General features: G+C 39.0%; 1 protein-coding gene across 1 annotated transcript in view; it reads left to right on the top strand.

The window, feature by feature from the left end:
- LOC122553330 (uncharacterized) overlaps positions 1-19,595 on the top strand; it is a 40,054-nt gene extending 20,459 nt beyond the window's left edge. The window contains exons 5-11 of the mRNA XM_043696896.2: positions 7,198-7,311; positions 10,532-10,705; positions 14,259-14,348; positions 16,592-16,790; positions 17,031-17,117; positions 17,661-17,837; positions 19,123-19,595. Of these exons, the coding sequence (XP_043552831.2) occupies positions 7,198-7,311; positions 10,532-10,705; positions 14,259-14,348; positions 16,592-16,790; positions 17,031-17,117; positions 17,661-17,837; positions 19,123-19,127 (846 nt within the window). The 3' untranslated portion in view covers positions 19,128-19,595. The remainder of the gene's footprint in view (positions 1-7,197; positions 7,312-10,531; positions 10,706-14,258; positions 14,349-16,591; positions 16,791-17,030; positions 17,118-17,660; positions 17,838-19,122) is intronic.
- The last annotated feature ends 1,423 nt before the right edge of the window (positions 19,596-21,018 follow it).

The following is a 21,018-nucleotide window of genomic DNA, read 5'->3' as shown; positions in this document are numbered from 1 at the left end:
AGCTGGGAGAAGTGAAGGTGGTTGAGATGGTTAGATGCCTATTTATGGGCAGTTCGGGATGGGTAATTGCCCCCTCTGGGAAGGGGGTGAGTTCCCCTACTCAGCGCTCTTGGCGTTTTATCTGTTGGTTTGTTTTCTGGTTTTTGTTGTTTTTTATTTTTAATAATTTTGTATGTTTGTTAAATGTAGTGGTTTTAGTTTATGTAGTTTTTATATTTGGTGGATCATGCGACTCTAAGGCTCAGCAATTTGTGGTTCGGGTTCCTCCTCTCTGGAATTTAATTGTAATTGCAGAAGATTATGGCTAATGATTTGATTAAATGGTGTACCTGGAATATCAAGGGAAGCCACTCACCAGTTAAGAGGAAGAAGGTACTCTTGAGTCTTAGAAAGGAGAAGGTGGATATTGCTTTGTTACAGGAGACACATTTGGATGACAAGGAGCATCTGAAATTACAGCAGAATGGCTTTGACCGAGTTTATTTTTCATCATTTAATACCAGAAGTAGGGGAGTGGCTATATTTGTTAGGAAAAGTCTCTCATTTAAATTGTTGGAATGTGTTAAAAACACATATGGGAGGTTTGTAATTCTTAAAACCTTGATAAAATGGGGAAGAATATGGCATTTTAAATGTTTATTATCCCTCAGCTCATCCTCTTAAATTCTTGGTAGATGCTTTTTCTAAACTGATAAGTCTCAAGTCTCGGCACATCATTATAGGGGGAGATTTTAACTGCCTCATGGACCCCACAGTAGACAGGTTGCCTAAAGGTCCCTCGATACCCTCTGCACAAACTAAACAGTTATTGGGTTTGTGTGGTGGACGTCTGGAGGTGTCTCCACCCTACATTTTTCTCCAATCCGCACAGATGTCACACGAGGATTGATTTTTTTCCTGACCCCTGCGGTAACCCCGGATCTGGTGGCATCCTGTACGATTGGTAATATTGCCATCTCTGATCATGCTCCAGTATACCTCATGGTTAAAATCAAGGATGTTACAGTGGATTCAAGGTACTGGCGAATGGACCTCTTTATTCTCAGGGACAGCAAGTTTGTTGAGTATTTCTCTAGGGAATTTCGGGCATTCCTAGTCATCAACATAGGCTCAGTTGATAGCTCATCTGTTCTCTGGGAAACTGCCAAAGCTTATGCCAGAGGGTTAGTTATTTCATATTCCACAAGTAGGAAGCGGCAGAAGAGTGAGCAGCAACGTCTCCTTGAAGCACGGTTGAAGGCAGCCGAGAAGGCCTATTTTGACAGACCCTCGTTAGTCAAACTACAGAGGATTACGGCGCTGCGGTCTGCACTAAATTCCGTGCTCAGGCAGAGACAAAGAAGGAGCTAGCTTTTGCAAAGCAAAGGTTATACGAGCATGGTGACAAGCCAGGCAAATACTTAGCATACCTTGCCAGAAAGAGGAGTGCCCCACAAACCATTACAGCGATTAGGGAAGGGTCTGGGAACCTAACATGTGATTCTAAAAAGATTAATGTGGCGTTCCAGAGATTCTACTCTAAGTTATATCAGTCTGAGAATTGTGAGGAGGGGCAGGCCAAAATGGAATCCTTTTTTAGAGATCTGAAGCTCCCGGGTGTGACTCCCGAACAACAGTCCTTTCTCAATGCCCCATTATCAGAGCAAAAAGGGCAGGAAGCTGTGAGGCAGCTTCAGAGTGGAAAGGCGCCCAGTCCTGATGGAGTTCCCAGTGAATTCTATAAGGAATATATAAGTATACTGTCAGGCCCGATGCTGAATATGTTTAATGATTCATACAGTCATGTTTGTCTCCCACCATCTCTGAGAGAGGCCAATATTTCATATATCCTTAAAAAAGGGAAGGATCTGGAAGACTGTGCTTCATACAGGCCCAACTCGCTCTTAAATGTGGACTTTAAGATCCTTTCTAAGGCTCTTGCGTTATGGCTGGAGACTGTGTTACCTTCTATTATTAAAGAGGATCAGACGGGCTTCATAAAGGGTCACAGATCCTCCAATAACGTTAGGAGGCTGCTTAATGTAATTCAAGCGTGCCAACAGCAGTCAATACAGGGATTGGTGATTTCTTTAGATGCAGAGAAGGCATTTGACCGAGTTGAGTGGCCGTACTTTTTCTATACTCTAGACCGGTTTGGTCTGGACGAAGTTTTCATAAGATGGGTAAAGATTCTCTACAGTGTACCTCTCGCTGCGGTCATTACCAACGGGGTACGATCAAGCAATTTTAATATTTCTAGGGGGCTGTCCCCTTTCACCATTACTTTTTACGTTGGTGATTGAACCGTTGGCAGAGGCCATTCGTGGGGATCTCAATATATCAGCTCCAGAAGTGGGGTCAAAATTACATCCACTGTATGCAGATGATGTTCTAATTTTCTTGACAAATCCAGCAGTTTCAGTGCCTTGCCTGATACAAAGCATTCATGTGTTTGGTGCTTTTTCAGGGTATAAGATTAATTTTGCTAAATCAGAGGCTATGCCTATGGGTGATCTTACGAAAGAGTTGGCTCTTGAGAGCGACTATAGATTCCCATTTAGGTGGTCACAGGGGGATTTTGTGTATTTGGGCATATTCATTACTCCAGTTCTGAATTGGCTGTTCAAAGCCAATTTTACTCAATTATTTGAAAAAATTAAACAAGATCTCCAAAGATGGGAGGCACTTCCGGTCTCATGGTTGGGTCGGATAGCGCTTATTAAAATGAATATTCTCCCTCGTTTGCTTACCCTATATGGATGCTCCCCCTGATTTTCAATAAACAAACATTCAGGAGACTGAACAGTTGGTTCAGTTCCTTTATCTGGCATCATAAACAGCCCCTCATTAAATTAGCCAAACTGCAGTTGCCTCACAGATTGTGGGGGAGTAGACCTTCCGGACATTAAAAATTACCAATTAAGCTCGCTTTTGACCTACGTAAGTGATTGGGTTTGTGGGGACCCTCTTTCAATATGGCTAGATATCGAAGTCTCCCAGGCAAGGTGCCCCCTTATCAGTTTGCTGTTTTTGGACAAGGTGAGGACAGTTAGGGAATATTGCCATAAGTTGAAACTTTATTGCTGGAACAGCACAGCAGGTCAGGCAGCATCCAGGGAACAGGAGATTCCACGTTTCGGGCACAGGCCCTTCTTCAGGATTCCTGAAGAAGGGCCTGTGCCCGAAACGTCGAATCTCCTGTTCCCTGGATGCTGCCTGACCTGCTGTGCTGTTCCAGCAATAAAGTTTCAACTTTGATCTCCAGCATCTGCAGACCTCACTTTCTCCTCGAATATTGCCATAACCCAATAGTCATCAATACTGTTAAAGCATGGAGGGCAATTCGGCAGAGGGAAGGTAATATTGGAAATCATCTTTGTTTACACCTTTAGTGGGTATGCCGAGTTTTCAACAGGTATGATAGATTCAGGATTTAAACGTTGGGAAGCTAGGGGTATGTCTTGCATGGGTGATTTATTTGAGGGAGATGTAATGATGTCCTTCAATCAGTTAGTACGGAAGTACGAGGTACCTAATAGAGACCTCTTTTGTTTTTTTCAAGTTAGGGATTTTATTCAAAAAAGGAACACACTTTTGACTGATCCCTACAAATCTGACATAGAAAGAGGGGAACTAAGGGCTAAGAGTACACTCTCTGTCAGTACGCTATATCACCAATTGAGGGGTGCCACCTCAGATGAGTCTGATCGACTCTGCAAGATGTGGGAAAGAGAGCTGGGTGTTGAAGTTTCTTCAGAGGCATGGGAGGATATTTGGGAGAATGCAAGGAAGATATCAATTTGCAATAGGACCCATGCTTTACAGTTGAAGATTCTCCATAGGGTCCACTTAGCCCCAGATCGTTTGTCAAAATTTAAACCAGGGGTATCTTCAGCATGCCCCAAGTGCAAGGTCTGTACGGGTACTCTTACCCATTTTCTTTGGTCTTGTGACAGGCTTCAAACATATTAGAGCGCTGTGGTGGGTGCAATGGAGAGGATTTTAGGTGTAAGGGTGGAGGAGGACCCTATTTCACTCCTTTTGGGCCTACCCATTATATTTCCTGCCGACTCGCATAAGGCAAAACTTTTCAATATTCTTACATTCTGTGCAAGGAAAAATATCTTGCTAGGTTGGATATCAGAAAAACCCCCAGGCCTGTCGGGTTGGCGGAAGATTGTTATGGAGCAAATTCCACAAAACTGAGAATTTTTACAAGACATGGCAACCCTTTTTGAAATACCTGGACACAGATTTATCTGCCACACTAACAAGGGCTTTTATATAGCCATAACGATTGTGTTTCATGAGCCCAATATCCAGGGAGGAGGAACTGTGAATGTATGAGTGTTTTGTTTGGCTGGGCTGAGTTATTACTATTTATTTGTTTGTTGTTAGGTATTTATTTAGTTAGTTAAATAGCTAGTTTAGGTTTTTTTTAATTTTATACTTCTCTATATATGTTTATACATTCGTATAGGAAGGTGGGTTGGGGATTTTTTTTTATTATTATTTGGGTTTAGTTTTGAACTATTTTTGTACTGTTTTGAATTGTATTGTTTTGTATTTGTTGTAATATTTAAAAATCTATTTTTTCTTAATAAAAACATATTATATAAAAAAAAGCATTTAAAGTGTTGGCAATGTAATCACATTACAGCCAATACACGCTTTGAAAGTTTGTGCTTTAGAAACAGCGTCCCCAATTCATCAATTGTATTACAATGAATTTGCATTGAGAAAACGCATGCTATAGCAGAACAACCTGTATACTTGCTTTCTGTTTCACTAGGATCACTATCCAAACCCCAATCTGACTGACAGACCTTGGACTGTGGGGAGCACTGAGGCAGAGTCTGTAGCCCAAGAATGTGTGTTGGTTTCCTTTTGTTGAGGTCGAGATCACAAGTTTTGGAGTTTAGGCACAAGCTGGATTAGAGAATGGCAGGATGTATGTGTGAGGCCAGCGACAGTTTGAGGCCAAAATAGAGGGTCAGAGGTGTATTGGGGTATGCTTTCATCGGGTGGACAGAATATCATGGGTGAGTTTGGAGAGACAGGATCTGACCATAGGTCGGGTGCATCTGATCAAGGAGGAGTCAGCATGTTTGTTTACAAAGCCAGGGTGGGAGAGGGGAACATTCCATTTTTTGTGTGCAGTTCATGATAGGAAGGTACTAGCACAAAACTTTCCTCACCTCCCTTCAACTGCTGTTTCCCGATTGGAGTGAAAGTAGAAATACAGATAAAACCTGAGGTAATGCAGCTGCAGTGAAGAATCAAAATGAACAAACTGCCTTCGGGACCAGTTTATTGCCTAACAGGTTTCAGTTTCAGTTAAAACTTGAAGTATCTGAGTTTGATGTCATCCAGATTTGTTTTGAGATTTTTTTTATTTTTCGCATCCTGCCAGATACAAGTCCATCCATTTTTTTGGAGGTTAGGGTTCCCTGCAGTATCACTGATAACACACTGTGAAGTGTCAGCCTAGAATCTGTGCTCAACTGCTGGAGTGCACCTTAAACCCACTGTTTTATTACTAATTGACAAAGTTGCCCCAAAACAAGAGAGGTACCTTCAGTTTAATATGAGTGGAAATTATTAGATTATCCATCCACTGTCTGCCCCACCTCTTCATTTTTTTCAATTGAATACAAAGTATCTTTTAAAATTCCACAAGCAGAGTTTGAGGCAAGTTGATGAAATCTCTCACAGAATTCTCTTCAAATCCAGAAGGAATTTGTAATCTAGATTATAGTTAATCTGGATCTCAGTTAATTTACTCCTGTTTGAGTTCAATAGAAGTAAACAAATAATAGTTAAGCAGCAGTTCCCTTAATGGTTTGGTGCATTGAAAATAAACAAAAAATTATCTGGTGTGTGAAGTGATATTGTTTGAAGGAAATGAATTTAGAAGAATTATTAGCTAAGTGCTGAATGATACCCATTTGCCGGCAGGGATTAGTGATGTGCAAGTTGCTTGTCCCCCTTCCCATGGAAACAGTGGGAAATGGCTGCTCTATTTGGTGAAAATTGAAAGAAAAGGCATTGATAATGTACAATAAATGCCTAGTAATGAAATTAATTAAAAGAAGCTCCTAATCGATAAGGAAAGAAGAAAGTTTAAGGACAATGAATCCAAGAAGTGAAAGAAAACATACAACTCTGGATTGCGACCAGCAGAAAATTACTTTTAGTTGATATATGTGCTGATATAGAGAATGCTTGTTCCCCTTCTCACTGAAACAGGCGGCATTCAAATTTTGTACAACTTCCTCATTTTACTGCTTTCAGTATGCAGCCTGACAGGGCTCATGTAGCTGGCTGACAGTTTGCTCAATGGAGGGATATTACAGCATGTGGGATGTGCAGGTTATAGTGATTGAAATAAGGTCGGATGGACCTCATGGAATATGAGTTCCCTGATTGGGGCTGTTAATCTGATTCAATCAGGGAGCCCTGGCTGACAGATATAAACAGGAGTGCCAGTCATTCTGTTCACTCTGAGAGTTTGCTCTGAGGGAGCTGGATCCACATGTAAATAAAAGGTGACTTGGTGATGGGATACCAGCCTCTGTGGAGCTATTTCACAGGGTGTTCCAGCCAGCCTCTCTCTCTTAAAAACAAGTCTGTCCCTCTTAAGAAAAGCTGCTGATGGCCAGCAAAGAGAAAACACAATGCTAGGGCAGGAGGAGAGAGAGAGCTTCACTGTTGGTGGATGTGCACTGAGGGCCCAGGTGGCTGATGGGTAGGAGAGAGAGAAAGAACTTATATTTTCACAGGAGTTCAGGAGGTTCTGAATCATTGTCTTCTGAAGGGATTGGGATGGGTGGCTAGGGAGGTGACTCCTGCAGACTTGCTCAGAGAACTTGGCAGCAATGCCAGAATAAGGCTGGTTAAAGTCAGTGAAAGCATCTCACCCATCACCCATCTAGAGATCCAACTGGTGATGGAGAATGAGGAATTGAAGAAAATTAGCATTAGTAAGAAGGTTGTACTGGCAAACATTAAAGGGTTGAAAGTTAATAAACTCACAGGACCTAATCTACTACATCCCAGAGTTATCAAGAAGGTGGCTATAGAGTTAGTCAATGAATTGGTGTTTACCTTCGAAAATTCTATCCTTTTGTTTAGTAAATGTGGATGTAAGCATTTAGTTGTTGCAATTAGGATATTGTACACTTCTGTTTCACTGCCTTTTTCTCAACCTACATTTAGAAGATTAACATCATGCAGGGTAGCATCATCCATATCAGAGAAAATCTGAATTTAATGCAGGCTAAGTGTGAAGAGTTTGCTGGAAATGTGGAAGACAAGTCAACTGATAACCAGGTAATAATGTATATGTTTACTTCATTATTTGCTAGGACACTTAGAAATATCCTAAGTTCTGCACTAACAAAGTTTGATGCACAAGGCTACAGATTTACAAGTTAATAAAATGCTGCATATTATAATCAGCAAATTATAAAGATCGTAGTGATCTGCTATTAGATTTCATCTAACATTGTGATTAAATGGAATGAACAGAGATTCCTCATTTTTAATCAAATAAATGACCGCTAGATATTTTGCAATGTCTATTTAAAATTGTCAGTATTTGGCATTATGAGATACTTTGTGCATTTTATTTGCTGATCATATTGTAACTAATTCTGCAGTACAGATTGCTTTCCAGTAGAATGCATAACTTAAAAGAATAATTGCAACTAAGTGATTTGTTCTGGTGATGAAGCCATTCATTTGATTAAAAAGTAAATGAACTACAAATTCTCCCCAACTATCATTTAGTTGAATGATCACCCGTCAGGAATATAAATCTTTTGCAAGTTATCCAGCCTTTTATTATTCACAATCTTCAGACCAATCATTGTGCAACCAAAAAGTTGTTAAAACATAAAATATATGGATTGCCAAATGGAAGAAAGATGGCAAGAACATTAACTGACAAATACAAAGATATTACTTTTATGTGATAAAATACAGTGAGATTTTACTCTGGACATAGCAATGGTACAATTTTATGAGCATTTCAAATTGTAACAGGAAAAATTATTGATTGAAGTGATTATGAATCTAACTTGCAGCATCAATAAAATATAATTACTATAGATTTGAAACAGGCAACTATTCAGTGGAGAAATGTTAGTGTCACAAATGGAGCAATTAATTACACATCCTCAGATCTTTAGAACATTCTAACACACCTTATAGCCCATGAATTATTTTGAGATATAGTCAGCTTGGCAGCCCATTGTTCACAGCATGGTCCCACCAATAGAAATAGAACAAATTGCTAAATGTTGGCAATATCGAGTGAACGATAAATACTGGCCAGCTCACAGGTAGAATGCCTGCTCTTCTCTCAGTTGTGCTTTTGGATTATTAATGTCTACAAGGTACGTGGGACCTTGATTTAACACTTCATTTGTGAGGCAGCATCTCCATTAATATGCACTGGGATTAAACTTGTTAAGTGTCTGAAATGAAGTTTGCATTTTCCAATTCAGAGTTAATTGTACCACCGTTTGGTCAGGATTGAGATTGGGATGGTTTGGCGATGTGGTGGTGGGAAAAACAGGTGAAATAGCTCTGATGGGTAATTGGATAAACACTTACCTCCTGGATTCAGCAGATCTTGCCTATTTTTAGCCACCTGAGAACAGGAAAACCCATTGCTTTAATTTTCTGTAAAACAATGGCTCAGCACAAAACACAAAGTTGCCCAAACCCAGCTTTGTTCAGGCTGGAAGTGAGGGGATTGGGTCAGAATTCAGATTTTTAACAAGTGAGTGGACTAGCTGACCCAAATTAAATTTTGAAAATTTAAGTTCTCCCCAAATATGCTCGTCCCAAAGTACCAAAATATTAAATGCAAATATTGCCACTACTATTAAGTTGTATTATTAGAGTCCAATTTCCTCATTTGTGGTAACTGTTCAGATATAAGTTCTGAGCCTTTAAACAATTCAATCACGCTTTTATTGGTTCAAGTAGCATTAAATCTGGGAAAAATTGTCAGATTTTCTCATTATTTTTGCTCCTAAAGTGTAATAATCATTTCTCCTTCATTGTGATTTGGACAAGGTAGGTAATTAGCAAATACATGACAGATGTAGTATAATTTGGATAATGAGGTTTATCCATTTTAGTAGCAAAAACAGGAAGGTGGATTATTATCTAAATGGCGATAGATTGGGAAAGGGGAGGTGCAGTGAGATCTGAGCATTCTTGTGCTGAAAATAAGGATGTAGGTGCAGCAGGCGATGAAGAGGGAAAGTGGTGTGTTGGCCTTCATTGCAAGTGTATTCAAGAACAGGAGCAGGGCTGTCTTGCTGCAACTGCACAGGGCCTTGGTAAGACAACACCTGGAGTTTTGTGTTTAGTTTTGGTCTCCCCACGCAAGGAAGGATGTTCTGGCTATCGAGGGAGTGCAAATGAGGTTTATCAGGCTGATTCCTGCGATGGCAGGACTGATGTACAGGATCAGTAGGATTATATTCATTTGCGTTTAGAAGAATGAAGGGGAATGTCTTAGAAATTTATAAAATTTTAACAGTTTTAGACAGAGTAGATGCAGGAAGAATTTTCTGAGTTGCCAGGGAATCCAGAACCTAGGGTCACAAAGTAACAGTAGTCCACTGCAGACTTAAATGAGGAAGAACTGCTTCAGCCAGATAGTGGATAGCCTTCCACAGGAAACTGTTGAGCTCTAAGCATTGAAGACTTTCAAGAAAGATATAGGATGACAGATGGAGAAAGTGAGGTCTGCAGATGCTGGAGATCAGAGATGGAAATGTGTTGCTGGAAAAGCGCAGCAGGTCGGGCAGCATCTAGGGAACAGGAGAATCGACGTTTCGGGCATTAGCCCTTCTTCAGGAATGAAGAAGGGCTAATGCCCGAAACGTCGATTCTCCTGTTCCCTAGATGCTGCCTGACCTGCTGCGCTTTTCCAGCAACACATTTCCATCATAGGATGACAGATCCCAGGTTATGGGGATAAAGTGGGAACAAGGCAATATGATCATATTGAATGGCAGAACAGGCTTGAACGGCTGATTGACCTACCCCTGCTGCTGTATTCTATGTTTCTATTGCAAATGGAAAGAGGTAGACCATTGAAAAGAAAGATACAGCATGAAAATACTGTCTACATTCTGCCTCACAAATAACAATATTCATTCATTGATCTGACTCATGGATAGTATAGATACTAGTGTGTGTATGTATGTACAGTATAGATATAAGTATACATTGTACAAAAACCGTCTTACATTCACATGGAAACAAAAACAGAAGTTGCTGGAAAAGTTCAGCAGGTCTGGTAGCATCTGTGAAGAGAAATCAGAGTTAACGTTTCAGATCTGAGGAAGGTCACCGGACCTTAAACAGCAACTTCTGTTTTTGTTTCTGATTTACAGCATCAGCAAGTTCTTTTGGTTTTTAGGTGTATTCAGACAGGACTGATGTCAAAATGTATTTTTCCATAAACTATTTTTTCTGATACCAGGAGAAATTAATAATAATATTGATGTATTTCTGCTTTGTTTAGGAGCTGTCCAGACTGTACAAATTGGTGCGGAAACTGAATGTGTCTACTGTTTCCAGTACCCTGGAAATAAAGGATGAAATTCATGAACTTCGCAATTTAACAACTGAACTCACCCAACAATTCAGGTCCATGGAAACAAATCTGCATTCTCTTAGAGAGCTGACAAACACACAGGTTTAGTATCATATTTCATGACCATTTCTTTAGAGAGTGCTGTTGATATTAGTGTAATGTTATAGTTTACCTGCGAACTAGATAAACCAGTCAGAGCTCAGCATGAGAATATCCCAACAGATGACTAATGGAATCAAGTTAGTTGCTCTATAGAAGATGGATTGGACAGTAAGTGAATAAGCATGTTGAGAGGAAGAGGCAGGGGAGTGAGATGAGTCTACTATCTCTCTATAACACAAAGTGGAGGCTTTATTCAGACGTTGAGTAAACAGGAAGAAACCAGGAGGTAGGAACTATAAAGATCTCAGATTGAAGCTGGTGAGACAATAGAATCCTTAAGGTAGAAACTAACATTTAATAAGAAATGAAAAGGCCAAGTGCAGTGCTGTAAAGTCACTTAGCTTTTGCTCAAAGCCATCCACTTCTTCCTCTATGTATCAGGTTACAGGAGGCCTGGGAAACCTGGCCAGCCAGTATTAAACCGAGAAAACAGGTTAAATCTGAGGCTGTTGGCATTTTAGTATTTAACTGTTTCACATTAACTCCACGTCCCCGCTCCCACCCCTAGTAATCCACTCCCAACATATCTTCCCACCTCCTGCTCATCTTGCCCAAGACCAGTCAGGCAGTACAACCCCACATCTTTAGGGACCATGGTATCTTTTCTTCAATAGAAAGGAGGTTAGGTTGGAAATGAATTAGGAAATCCAGTTAACAGAAAATGCCAAAGACATTCTATAAATTCATTAAGGGCAAAAGAGTAACTAGGAAGAGGATAGGGTCCTTAAAGATCAACAAGGTCATCTGTGTGTGGAACCATAGGAGATGGGTGAGACACTAAATGAACATTTTGTGTCTGTATTTACCCTGGAAAAGGACATGGAAGCTAGGGAACTTGACAAAATAAATAGTAATGCCTTGAAAAGTGATCATATTACAGAAGAGGAGATGCTGGAGTCTTAAAATGCATAAAGATAGATAAATCCCTGGGATCTGATCAGGTATTTCCCAGAATTTGTGGGAAGCTCGGGTTGCTGTAACCCTTGCTGAGATATTTGTATCATCAACAGCCATGGGTAAGATGCCAGAAGATTGAAGGTTGGCTAATATAGTCCAATCATTTAAGAAAGGCTGTAAGGACAAAAACAGGGAACTATAGGCCCATGGGTCTGACGTCAGTGATGGGCTAATTGTTGGAAGGAATCCTGAGGGATAGAAATTATATGCATCTGGAAGAGAAAGGATTGATTAGGGATAGTCAATATGGCTTTGTGTGTGGGAAATTGTGTCTCAATAACTTGATTGAGTTTTGAGTTTTTTGAAGAGGTGACAAAGAAGATTGATTAAGGCAGAGTGGTATGTCATATATAAATATATTCAACAAAGCATTCAACAAGATTCTGCATGGTAGACCAGTTAGCAAGGTTAGATCACATGGAATCCAGGGAGAGACAGCCAATTGGAAACAAAATTGGTTTGATGTTAGGAGCCAGAGGATGGTGGTAGAAGGTAGAGGTAGAGCTTTTCAGACTGGAGGCCAATGACCAGTGGTGTGTTACAAGACTCTGTGCTGGGCCCTCTGCTTTTCATCATTTATATAAATGATTTCGATGTGAGTAAAGGAGGTAAGGTTAGTAAGTTTGCAGGTGACACTAAAATAGATGGTGTACTGGAGAGTGAAGAAGATTATCTCAGAGTACAACAGGACCTTGATCAAATGGGCCAATGGGCTGAGGTATGACAGATGGAGTTTAATTTAGGTAAATGTAAGGTGTTGCATTTTGGTAAGGCAAACCTAGAGTCATAGAGTCATGCAGCATGAAAACAGATCCTTTGGTCCAACTTGTTCAGGCCAACCATATTCCCAAATCAAACTAATCCCACTTGCCTGCATCTGTATCCCTAAACAACATGTGGAGAGTCCTTGACATTGATCCAACTTCCTCAGAGCCAGCTCCCAGAGTGAACAGAACCTCACCACTCTTGTTTATATCTGTCAGCCATCCTGCTGGTGAATGATGACCTGTTGTTTGTAACCAATACTCATGGAAGCCCGTGAATTGCAGAGGATGCTCGCAGTTTTTCTATCATTGTCCCTGTGTTTGACAAATGAACTCTATTCACATCCAACTACTTTATGTGGGCATCCTTAATGACTAAGAACATTGAGCTAATGAAAGGTTGACATGTAACCGAGTCCAGGGTTTACCCAGCCATTCCCATGAATGTGGGGGAGCTGCTGGTTGTATCCTGAGTACTGCCACACAAATGCAGCTAAGTCTGCATCCAATCCTAACCACCAGCATAATATTCATCTCTCCTATAAAAAAATTTTCATCAGATATTTTTCTTGACCTCGGTGATTCAGATCTCTCAGGTTAATGAGTCCTCAGTTCCCTGATCCAGTGGGTATGCTGTACCTGTCTAATGGCTAATTTGTTTTGAATTTAAGAGGCCAAGCACAAATCCAGTTCAGCTTAGTTCAAGTGTTGATTTATCCAGGCTCTGAGGTTTGGCCAGGCCATCTAATGGTGCACCAATGGTCATGGAGCTGAGAGAAAGGGTAGTAAAGCAGCCTGGAGTTAAGCTTGTAAGTGGAAATTGAGCCCATCTTTTCACATGATATCACTAAGGACAGCAGAAATATTAAGCAGGTGGGGAATGAGTTAGGTGTAGATCCTCAGGAAAGATCCGGAGATGATGAAACAGGAGCAGAAGGAAAAGGTAACAATAAAGAAGGGGTCACTATGATTATACAGGTTGAAATAGAGCAAGGGCAGGTTCCTGAAGTTTCACAGTAAAGGAGAGATGGAGGATGGCTATGTATTCTGGATCAGTTGCTGCAGAGAGATCAAGAAGTGCCTGGAGAGTATTGGATTCTCGCCACAGTTTCAAAGGATGTTATTCGTAACTTTGGCTAGGTTAGTTTTAGTGCTGTGAGAAGAATGGGAACCAGATTGGAAACAGCCAAACTAGGAATTTTCATAAGGTACTTGTATTTAATCTAAATGACTTGGCCTATCCCTGCAGGACACATAGTCCATACTGTGGCAGTTGCATATCAGAATATAAAAGGTCATTTTCTGTGATTGATTCTGGCATTTAATCCCATAATCACTTTAACAAAAAGAAAGAAACCAATTGTAGATCCTGTTAAAGAATGGAAGATTTTAATATGTGCATAAAATTGTTATAATGTGCAGTCATTTTTACTTATTTTACCTTGTTTACAGTATTTTAAATGATGAGATAGAAGACAGTCATTGACTAACTTTGATTATTTTGCCTTTGGTTGACTCTGTATTCCTTCTGTCCATCTCACCTCATGACTATGTTGTCCACCTAACCTAACATTCATTGATACAGGGATGTCTGCAGGAAACATCCAAACTGTCACAATATCTTGTTTACAACTTAACAGGGTGAATTCACATACAGATGTAGAATGACATTGTGAAACTTGAAAGTGCCAGTTATTATCAATTGATCCGAAAGCTAGCTATGTTTCTTTCAGATACAGTAAGGTATCCCACTGTGTGTATTTTCTTTTAAGGTTATTGAACTAGACCAGTTTGAAGAATCATTAGAAAGAATGCGCAACGTGTCAGAAAATTTGAAGTCTCACCAAAGTCAACTGGAACAGGTTAGTAGTGTTTCTTCAAACTATTCCTAAAGTACTTTCAACTAACTAAGTGTAAAATTTTGATTACTGAACTAGTCACAGATTTTTAGACGCACTTTGTTCGTTGTGTTTTTTTTAAATTAATTTTTGCAATGTGGGCATCATTGGCAAGGCCAGCCTTTATTGTATGTTCCAATTGCCCTTACAGGGATGGTAAGGAGCTGCCTACCTGAACCATTTGATTTAGGTACACCCACAGTGTTGTTATGGCCAAATTTTAGGATTTTGACTCAACGGCAGTGAAGGAATGGGAGTATAATTCTAATTCAGGATGGTGTGTGGTTTAGACTGTGTCTTGAAAGTGATGGTGTTCCTGTATATCTGCTGCCCATGTTTTTCTAGGTGGTAGAGATCTACTAGATGTAAACACTGCTATCATGATACACCAGTTGTCATAGAGTTATACAGCACAGAAATAGATCCATCAGTCCAACTCATCCATACTGACTAGATATCCTAAACTGATCTAGTCCCATTTTCCAGCATTTGGCCCACAACCGTTTAAACCCTTCCTCATTGTGTACCCAGCCTCCGCTACCTCATATGGCAGCTAGTTCCTTCTCTCACCTTAAATCTATTCCTTCTAGTTTTGGACTCCCCCACCCCGAGAAAAAGACCTTGGCTATTCACTCTATCCATGCCTGTCATGATTTTATAAACCTCTTTAAGGTCATCCCTGAGCTGCCAATGCTCTAAGGAAAAAAATCCCCAGCTTATTCAGCCTCTCCCTTTAGCTCAAACCTGCCAATCAGAGCAACATCCTTGTACATCTTTTCTGAACCATTTTTAATTTAATAACAGGTTTGCTATAGCAGAGTGACCAGAACTGAACATAGTTTTCTAAAAGTGGCCTCAACAACACTTCCACAACATAACATTCCATGGTGCACTGAACAGTGAAGAAAATTATTTCAGAGTACATCTTGATTAGATGGGCCAATGGACCGAGGAGTGGCAGATGGATTTTATTTTAGATAAATGTGAGGTGTTGTATTTTGGTAAGGCAAACCAGGGCAGGGCTTATACACTTAATAGTACAGCCCTGGGAATGCTGTCGAACAAAGATATCTAGGGGTGTAGGTAGGTGCACAATTCCTTGAAGGTGGAGTCACAGGTAGACAGTTTGGTGAAGAAGGCGCTTGACACATTTGCCTTCAATGGTCTGTGATGGTAGGAATGAATGTGGACAATGGTATGCTGATCAGGTGGAGTACTTTGTTTCTGAACTTGTGCTTCTGGAATGTAGCACTCATCCAGTGACCCGGAAAGTAGAAATTCCATTTCAAAGCATTAACCCTTACTAGAGCGCAAGAGAGAATATATCTTGACACCTAACAAAAGATTTTCATTAGCTGGATTGATGGTATCTTTACAATCTCTCAAATAATAGACAAAAAAATGAAGTCTAAAATCTTCCAATTTTTCTGAGTTCAGTTGGACAGACCCATGAAGTCCCTTAACTTTACAGAGCATCCTTTGTTGAGTGAGAGTCATAGAAACTACATGGAAATAACAAAGAGAGATTATCCATTTGTATGTATGTTTTGATGTTTTAGCTGCAGAGCCCAAAGACTGAATTAAGACTTGCAATGATACTTACAAAATGATATAATATAATGGCACAACAATACAATGCACTTTTCACATCACAAAGTCACTTAAGAGCTTTTTGAAGTGCAATCACTGTGGTAATGTATGAATAATCAAATTGAAATTTATGCTATATGCCACTACATTTCTGGAAATTAATTGCCTTCTCTCAAACTAACCATGAATATTGTCTGCAGGATCTTGCAATCTTCCTAAACATAATTATACTGTTATTTTATGGTAACACAGTTTTCCCTTGTCTTAAGCATAATGCACTCATCATTAACCTATGTTGAAGCCAATTGGAATTTGAGGGGTGCCTTCTACCTTTCTGTTGAACTTCTAGTGGGTGAATGGAGATGCAGGCATTAACCAAAAATCTAGCTTTTTGTGTTAAAGTAGGGGAGACGTCTAACTGGCGAAGACTGCTGAGGCACACATGTCAAAATATTTCAGAGCATTGAGGCTACATCACAGTCCACGTTGAAACTTGTTTAAATTCCTCTTGCCCGGCAACATAAATAAATATAAATTAATGATTGCTGACTAAAGTATGGTTGCAGTACACGATCACTTGTGCTTCCACATGGTTAGCATCATGTTATCTCTTGTAGGATTTGGATAGCAATTTCCAACAGATCTCACAGTTGAAGGAAGAGACTTATCAAAGAGAAGATGCATTGAACCAAACAAGCCAGCCCTCTGCAACTATGGCACAACTCCAAATTGAAAGCACTCCATATCCACCACCACAGCAGACAGAAAGTTCCAAAGTCACATCATTAATGAGCCATGAGGATGATGGAAAACTAGGTAACCAATCATGCTGTGATTCTGTTAATGCATAACTTAGAAATTGAATTATATCAAACACAATTTGTCCCATAAAAATGTAAAACTGCCTTGTAAGTACTTTGTAATTGGATAGTCTAAAATGTATTTCAGGCAATAATCAAGATAATACGTTTAAGTCTCACAAATTGTTAAATTAATTTTACACACTAACCCTGTTGCAGTTTCAGTGATACTAAAAATCTATCATTTCACTTTCAGATGTCCGGACACCTGCTACAGAAAACACCTCGCATAAATCTGTGCTCAGAAACATCATTTCAATTCCTTCAGTAACAAATTTGAAAGGTGGGAAATATATTAATGTTCAATTTTACATAAAAATTCCTCCTTTAGGAATAATAAAGCCTTTCTTCTGACATACACAAATCACTAAGAAACTATATAGCATATACAAAAATAAAAATTTCGTCGTCAGGCAACTTCGCAAAAGACCAGTCCACATTACCAGCAGTACAGAAGTCAACATATTTAATTACGATGGAGTTTCACGATGTATTGTACATTTGGTTCGCAAAAGCTTATTCACCAGGAGCAACACCATGGGAGATCCAGTAACATGGTAATAAAATGGTCATTAGTTTCATATAATTTAAGTAACTCTCACCAAGAGTTGACCTTTCTCATTTAACAACTTAACCCAGAGTTTATAAAGTACATACTCCCATTGAAGAGCTCCAGCTTCCACCAGCTCATATCAGGAAATTGTGATTCCAGATTACATTTTACTATTTTACTGCTTTTGTTTTAAGTATCACAAAGTGAAATAAGATTATCTGATACTCCAAAATTAGAAAAACTAATTTTTGATCCATCTTTGTCTTCTAACAGCATTGAGGTCATATTTCTATGATGCAGACTGGACTGGGCACGGCTACCTGACGTATAGGGACCTAGTGAATACTCTTGGTCAATGGGCACCAACTGAAGAAAACATTAAACAGTTTGATGAAGATAACAATGACAGATTCTCCTATACAGAGATGATCAATGCTTTAGGACTACAAGGTAAGAATAAGAGAACAATGGTTAGTTATCGTTACAGTTCAAGAAAACCTCTTGACAATATTAATGAAAAAGCACCCAGCAGGTAATTTGAGGAAAATGACAAATTTTATATTATTATAAATCTTAAAAGTAATTTTTTTCTATGTTTTTAATATGTTGACTATTTTACTTTGAATTATTTATAAGTTAAATTTATTTAATCTTCTCCATTTATCAAGGTTGGGGGAATAATTAAATATTAGGAATATCCAAATGCATTGTCAGCATCAGCAACTGAGAAAGCTGCTGAAGAACTGCCCAGCTCATCACAAAGATGTTCCCCAGTCAGGCTGAACCATCTTCAGCCATATCAGCAATGGTCTTCTCATTCATGGAGTTAGGACTGGGGGCTGTTAAACTGAGATTATATGGGTCGTTTGAAATTTTCTCAATCTTAGAGAAGCTTATCTGCTCCATATGCATGCTTATACACTAAAACCCAGGGAATTAGCATTTTTGATAGCGAAAATTATAGTACATCTTCCACATCAACAAAATTTACAATTTTGCAAGTAAATTTTTTCAGTTCTAAGCTGCAGCAAAAACATTCCCAAAAAAAGAGCTCAGACTGTAGTCTTAGATTAAGTGCAGGTAAAGGAATTAAAACCTATGTATGATTCCATTGTAGAGGGTATGGCAGGACCATGCAACAATTGCATTCCAGATGAAAATGGAAAAATTCTTGGTGCTTCACCTTTTTGTAACCTGCACTTTCTATCCGATGTTGCATACCGCTGTGCTCAAACTGAACTAAAGATCTGGAAGGTTGATTAGGTTAACATCGGAGATACTCAGGTGCTGATAAGTGTTGAGAAAGTTGCAGATTATATTGAGAGAGGAGATAAGGCTTGGGATTAGACACCAGCTTCACAAAGGCTAAGAATAATTCTTTAAGAAATAGAGAAATATGTCCAGGTTAGCAAGCACAGTGCCAAGAAGATGAGAAGTAACTATTTAAGCATTGCGAGATAAAGTTTAATTGAATGGATGACAAGTGAAGAGACAGATTTGAGAGATAAATAATTAGAACTTCTCAATATTAAAAATGTAGACTATCAAATTTAGTATCTAAAGCAAGGCTGGAAGATGTCAGGGGAGATGTTAATATTATTGGCTTTGAAGAATTCTTGTCTGCTATTATTTGTGTGTAAAGAAAAATCCAACATCTATTTTTATTTATTTATTTATGTTGGTTTTTAACAATTTCCATGAATGTGGAGATTTATTTATCATTTTTATTTTCCAGAATAAAGCAGTTGATCAACTTGATCAAGAACAAATGTCTACACAATTATCTTACCACTTCAAAACCAGACTAACACCTATATCAATGCTTTGCACTAACATCAGAAATTTATACATATAATAGAAATTAAAGAAAAAGTAGAAATTAAAGAAAAAATAGAAATGCTATTATTAGACTCAGAACGTAAACTGATACTATTTTAGCAGGGATAAACCCTTCAGTTCGTAGCACCTAATCCAACATTTCTTTGTGATTCAAATCTTAAATACTGCAGCCTGCATTTTACAAATATTGTACATTGAATAGTTCCTATATTTAATTTGGAATGCATGTTTTAAAGTTAATGATTGGTTTCATAGTACTTTATTCCAAAATGTGACCAATTTAACAAATAATGATATAAAATTTGCTTTGAAAGTATTTTTTCATTTTATTTGTATCAATAAAAACCTCCTACATGTTACATCTCAAAACATTATAACGAATTGTGTGTTCTTCACATATATTAACAAACTCTATCAATGCAGCTGTCTATTTCCCTTGGGTTCTTCCACTCATCCAGAGAAATATCATGATTTTTCCAAAGTTTCTACTGCTCTTCCATCACTGCTAGGTTCTTTTTTGTCAGTCCTGTTTCCTTAAGAGTCTGTCTTATCACTTTTGACATGACTGGATCAGAATGAAACCTAAGGTCAGTTGAAAAGTCCAAGAATCATATGAATATACATTTCTAAACTGATAAATTTGGACTCTCTTCTTGGTCATTACATTAGACCATCTCATGTGATAAATTGTAATTTGACTGGTTATCTTAAAAAGTGATTTTAATAATTTTTGAAAATGTCGTAGAAATTCTCACCTGCCACACAATAAGCACCAGTAGTGACCATTTCAGCCCAATGAACTATGTGCCTTAAGTAAACTTAGAATTTAAAACAAATTCCCTGCATTCAGCATATTTATGGTCTCACATTTATTATGGCTTGAAATATTCTGTGATATTTCTATTTCGGTGATGAAAGAAGTCATGTAAAACAATATGACAATGGACATTCTGACAAAGATAATTCTAGCCCAATCATCTTCAGTTGCTTCATCAATTGTCTTCCTTCCATCATAAGATCAGAAGTGGGGATGTTTGCCAATGATTGCAAAGTTCAGCACAATTTGCATTTTCTCAGACACTGAAGCAGTCCATGTTCAAATGCAACTTGATATGGACGGTATCCAGGTTTGGGCTGACAAGTAGCAAGTAACATTGACATCAAACAAATGGCAGGCTATGATCAATGAGAGACAATCTAACCACCAACCCTTGACATTCAATGATGTTAACATCACTGAATCCCCCAGTGAAAACATTGTGGGGGTTATCATTGACCAGAGACTCACCACATAAACACAGTGGCTCAAGAGCAGGTCAGAGGCTAGGAATATGGTGGTGAGTAACTCACCTCCAGACTCCTCAAAGCTTGACCATCATCTACATGGCACAAGTCAAGAGTATGATGAAATACCCCCTGCTGCAGTTCCAGCAATACTCAAGAAGCTTTTCACCATCCAGGACAAAGCAGCCCACTTGATTGACACTACATCCACAAGCAACCATTCCCTCCACCACTGATGCTCAGTCATAGCAGTGAGTACTATCTACAAGATGCACTACAGAAATTCACCAAAGATCATGAAAAGACAGCACCTTCCAAATCCATCACCACTTCCACCTCGAAGGACAAAAGCAGCAGGTATATGAGAACCACATTCAAGTTCCCCTCCAAGCCATTCACCATTCTGACTTGGAAATATATCGCCGTTCCTTCACTGTCTTTGGGTCAAAATGCTGGAATTTCCTCCCTGATGGCATTGTCGGTCAACCCACAGCAAGTAGACTGCAGT

Source organism: Chiloscyllium plagiosum, unplaced genomic scaffold (genome assembly GCF_037043375.1).
Source record: "Chiloscyllium plagiosum isolate Xiang-an unplaced genomic scaffold, Cpla_swu_hap1 HiC_scaffold_1, whole genome shotgun sequence".
NCBI classification, from domain to species: domain Eukaryota; kingdom Metazoa; phylum Chordata; class Chondrichthyes; order Orectolobiformes; family Hemiscylliidae; genus Chiloscyllium; species Chiloscyllium plagiosum.
The sequence above is the reverse complement of the archived record's forward strand: the minus strand, read 5'-3'. Positions and strand labels throughout refer to the sequence as shown.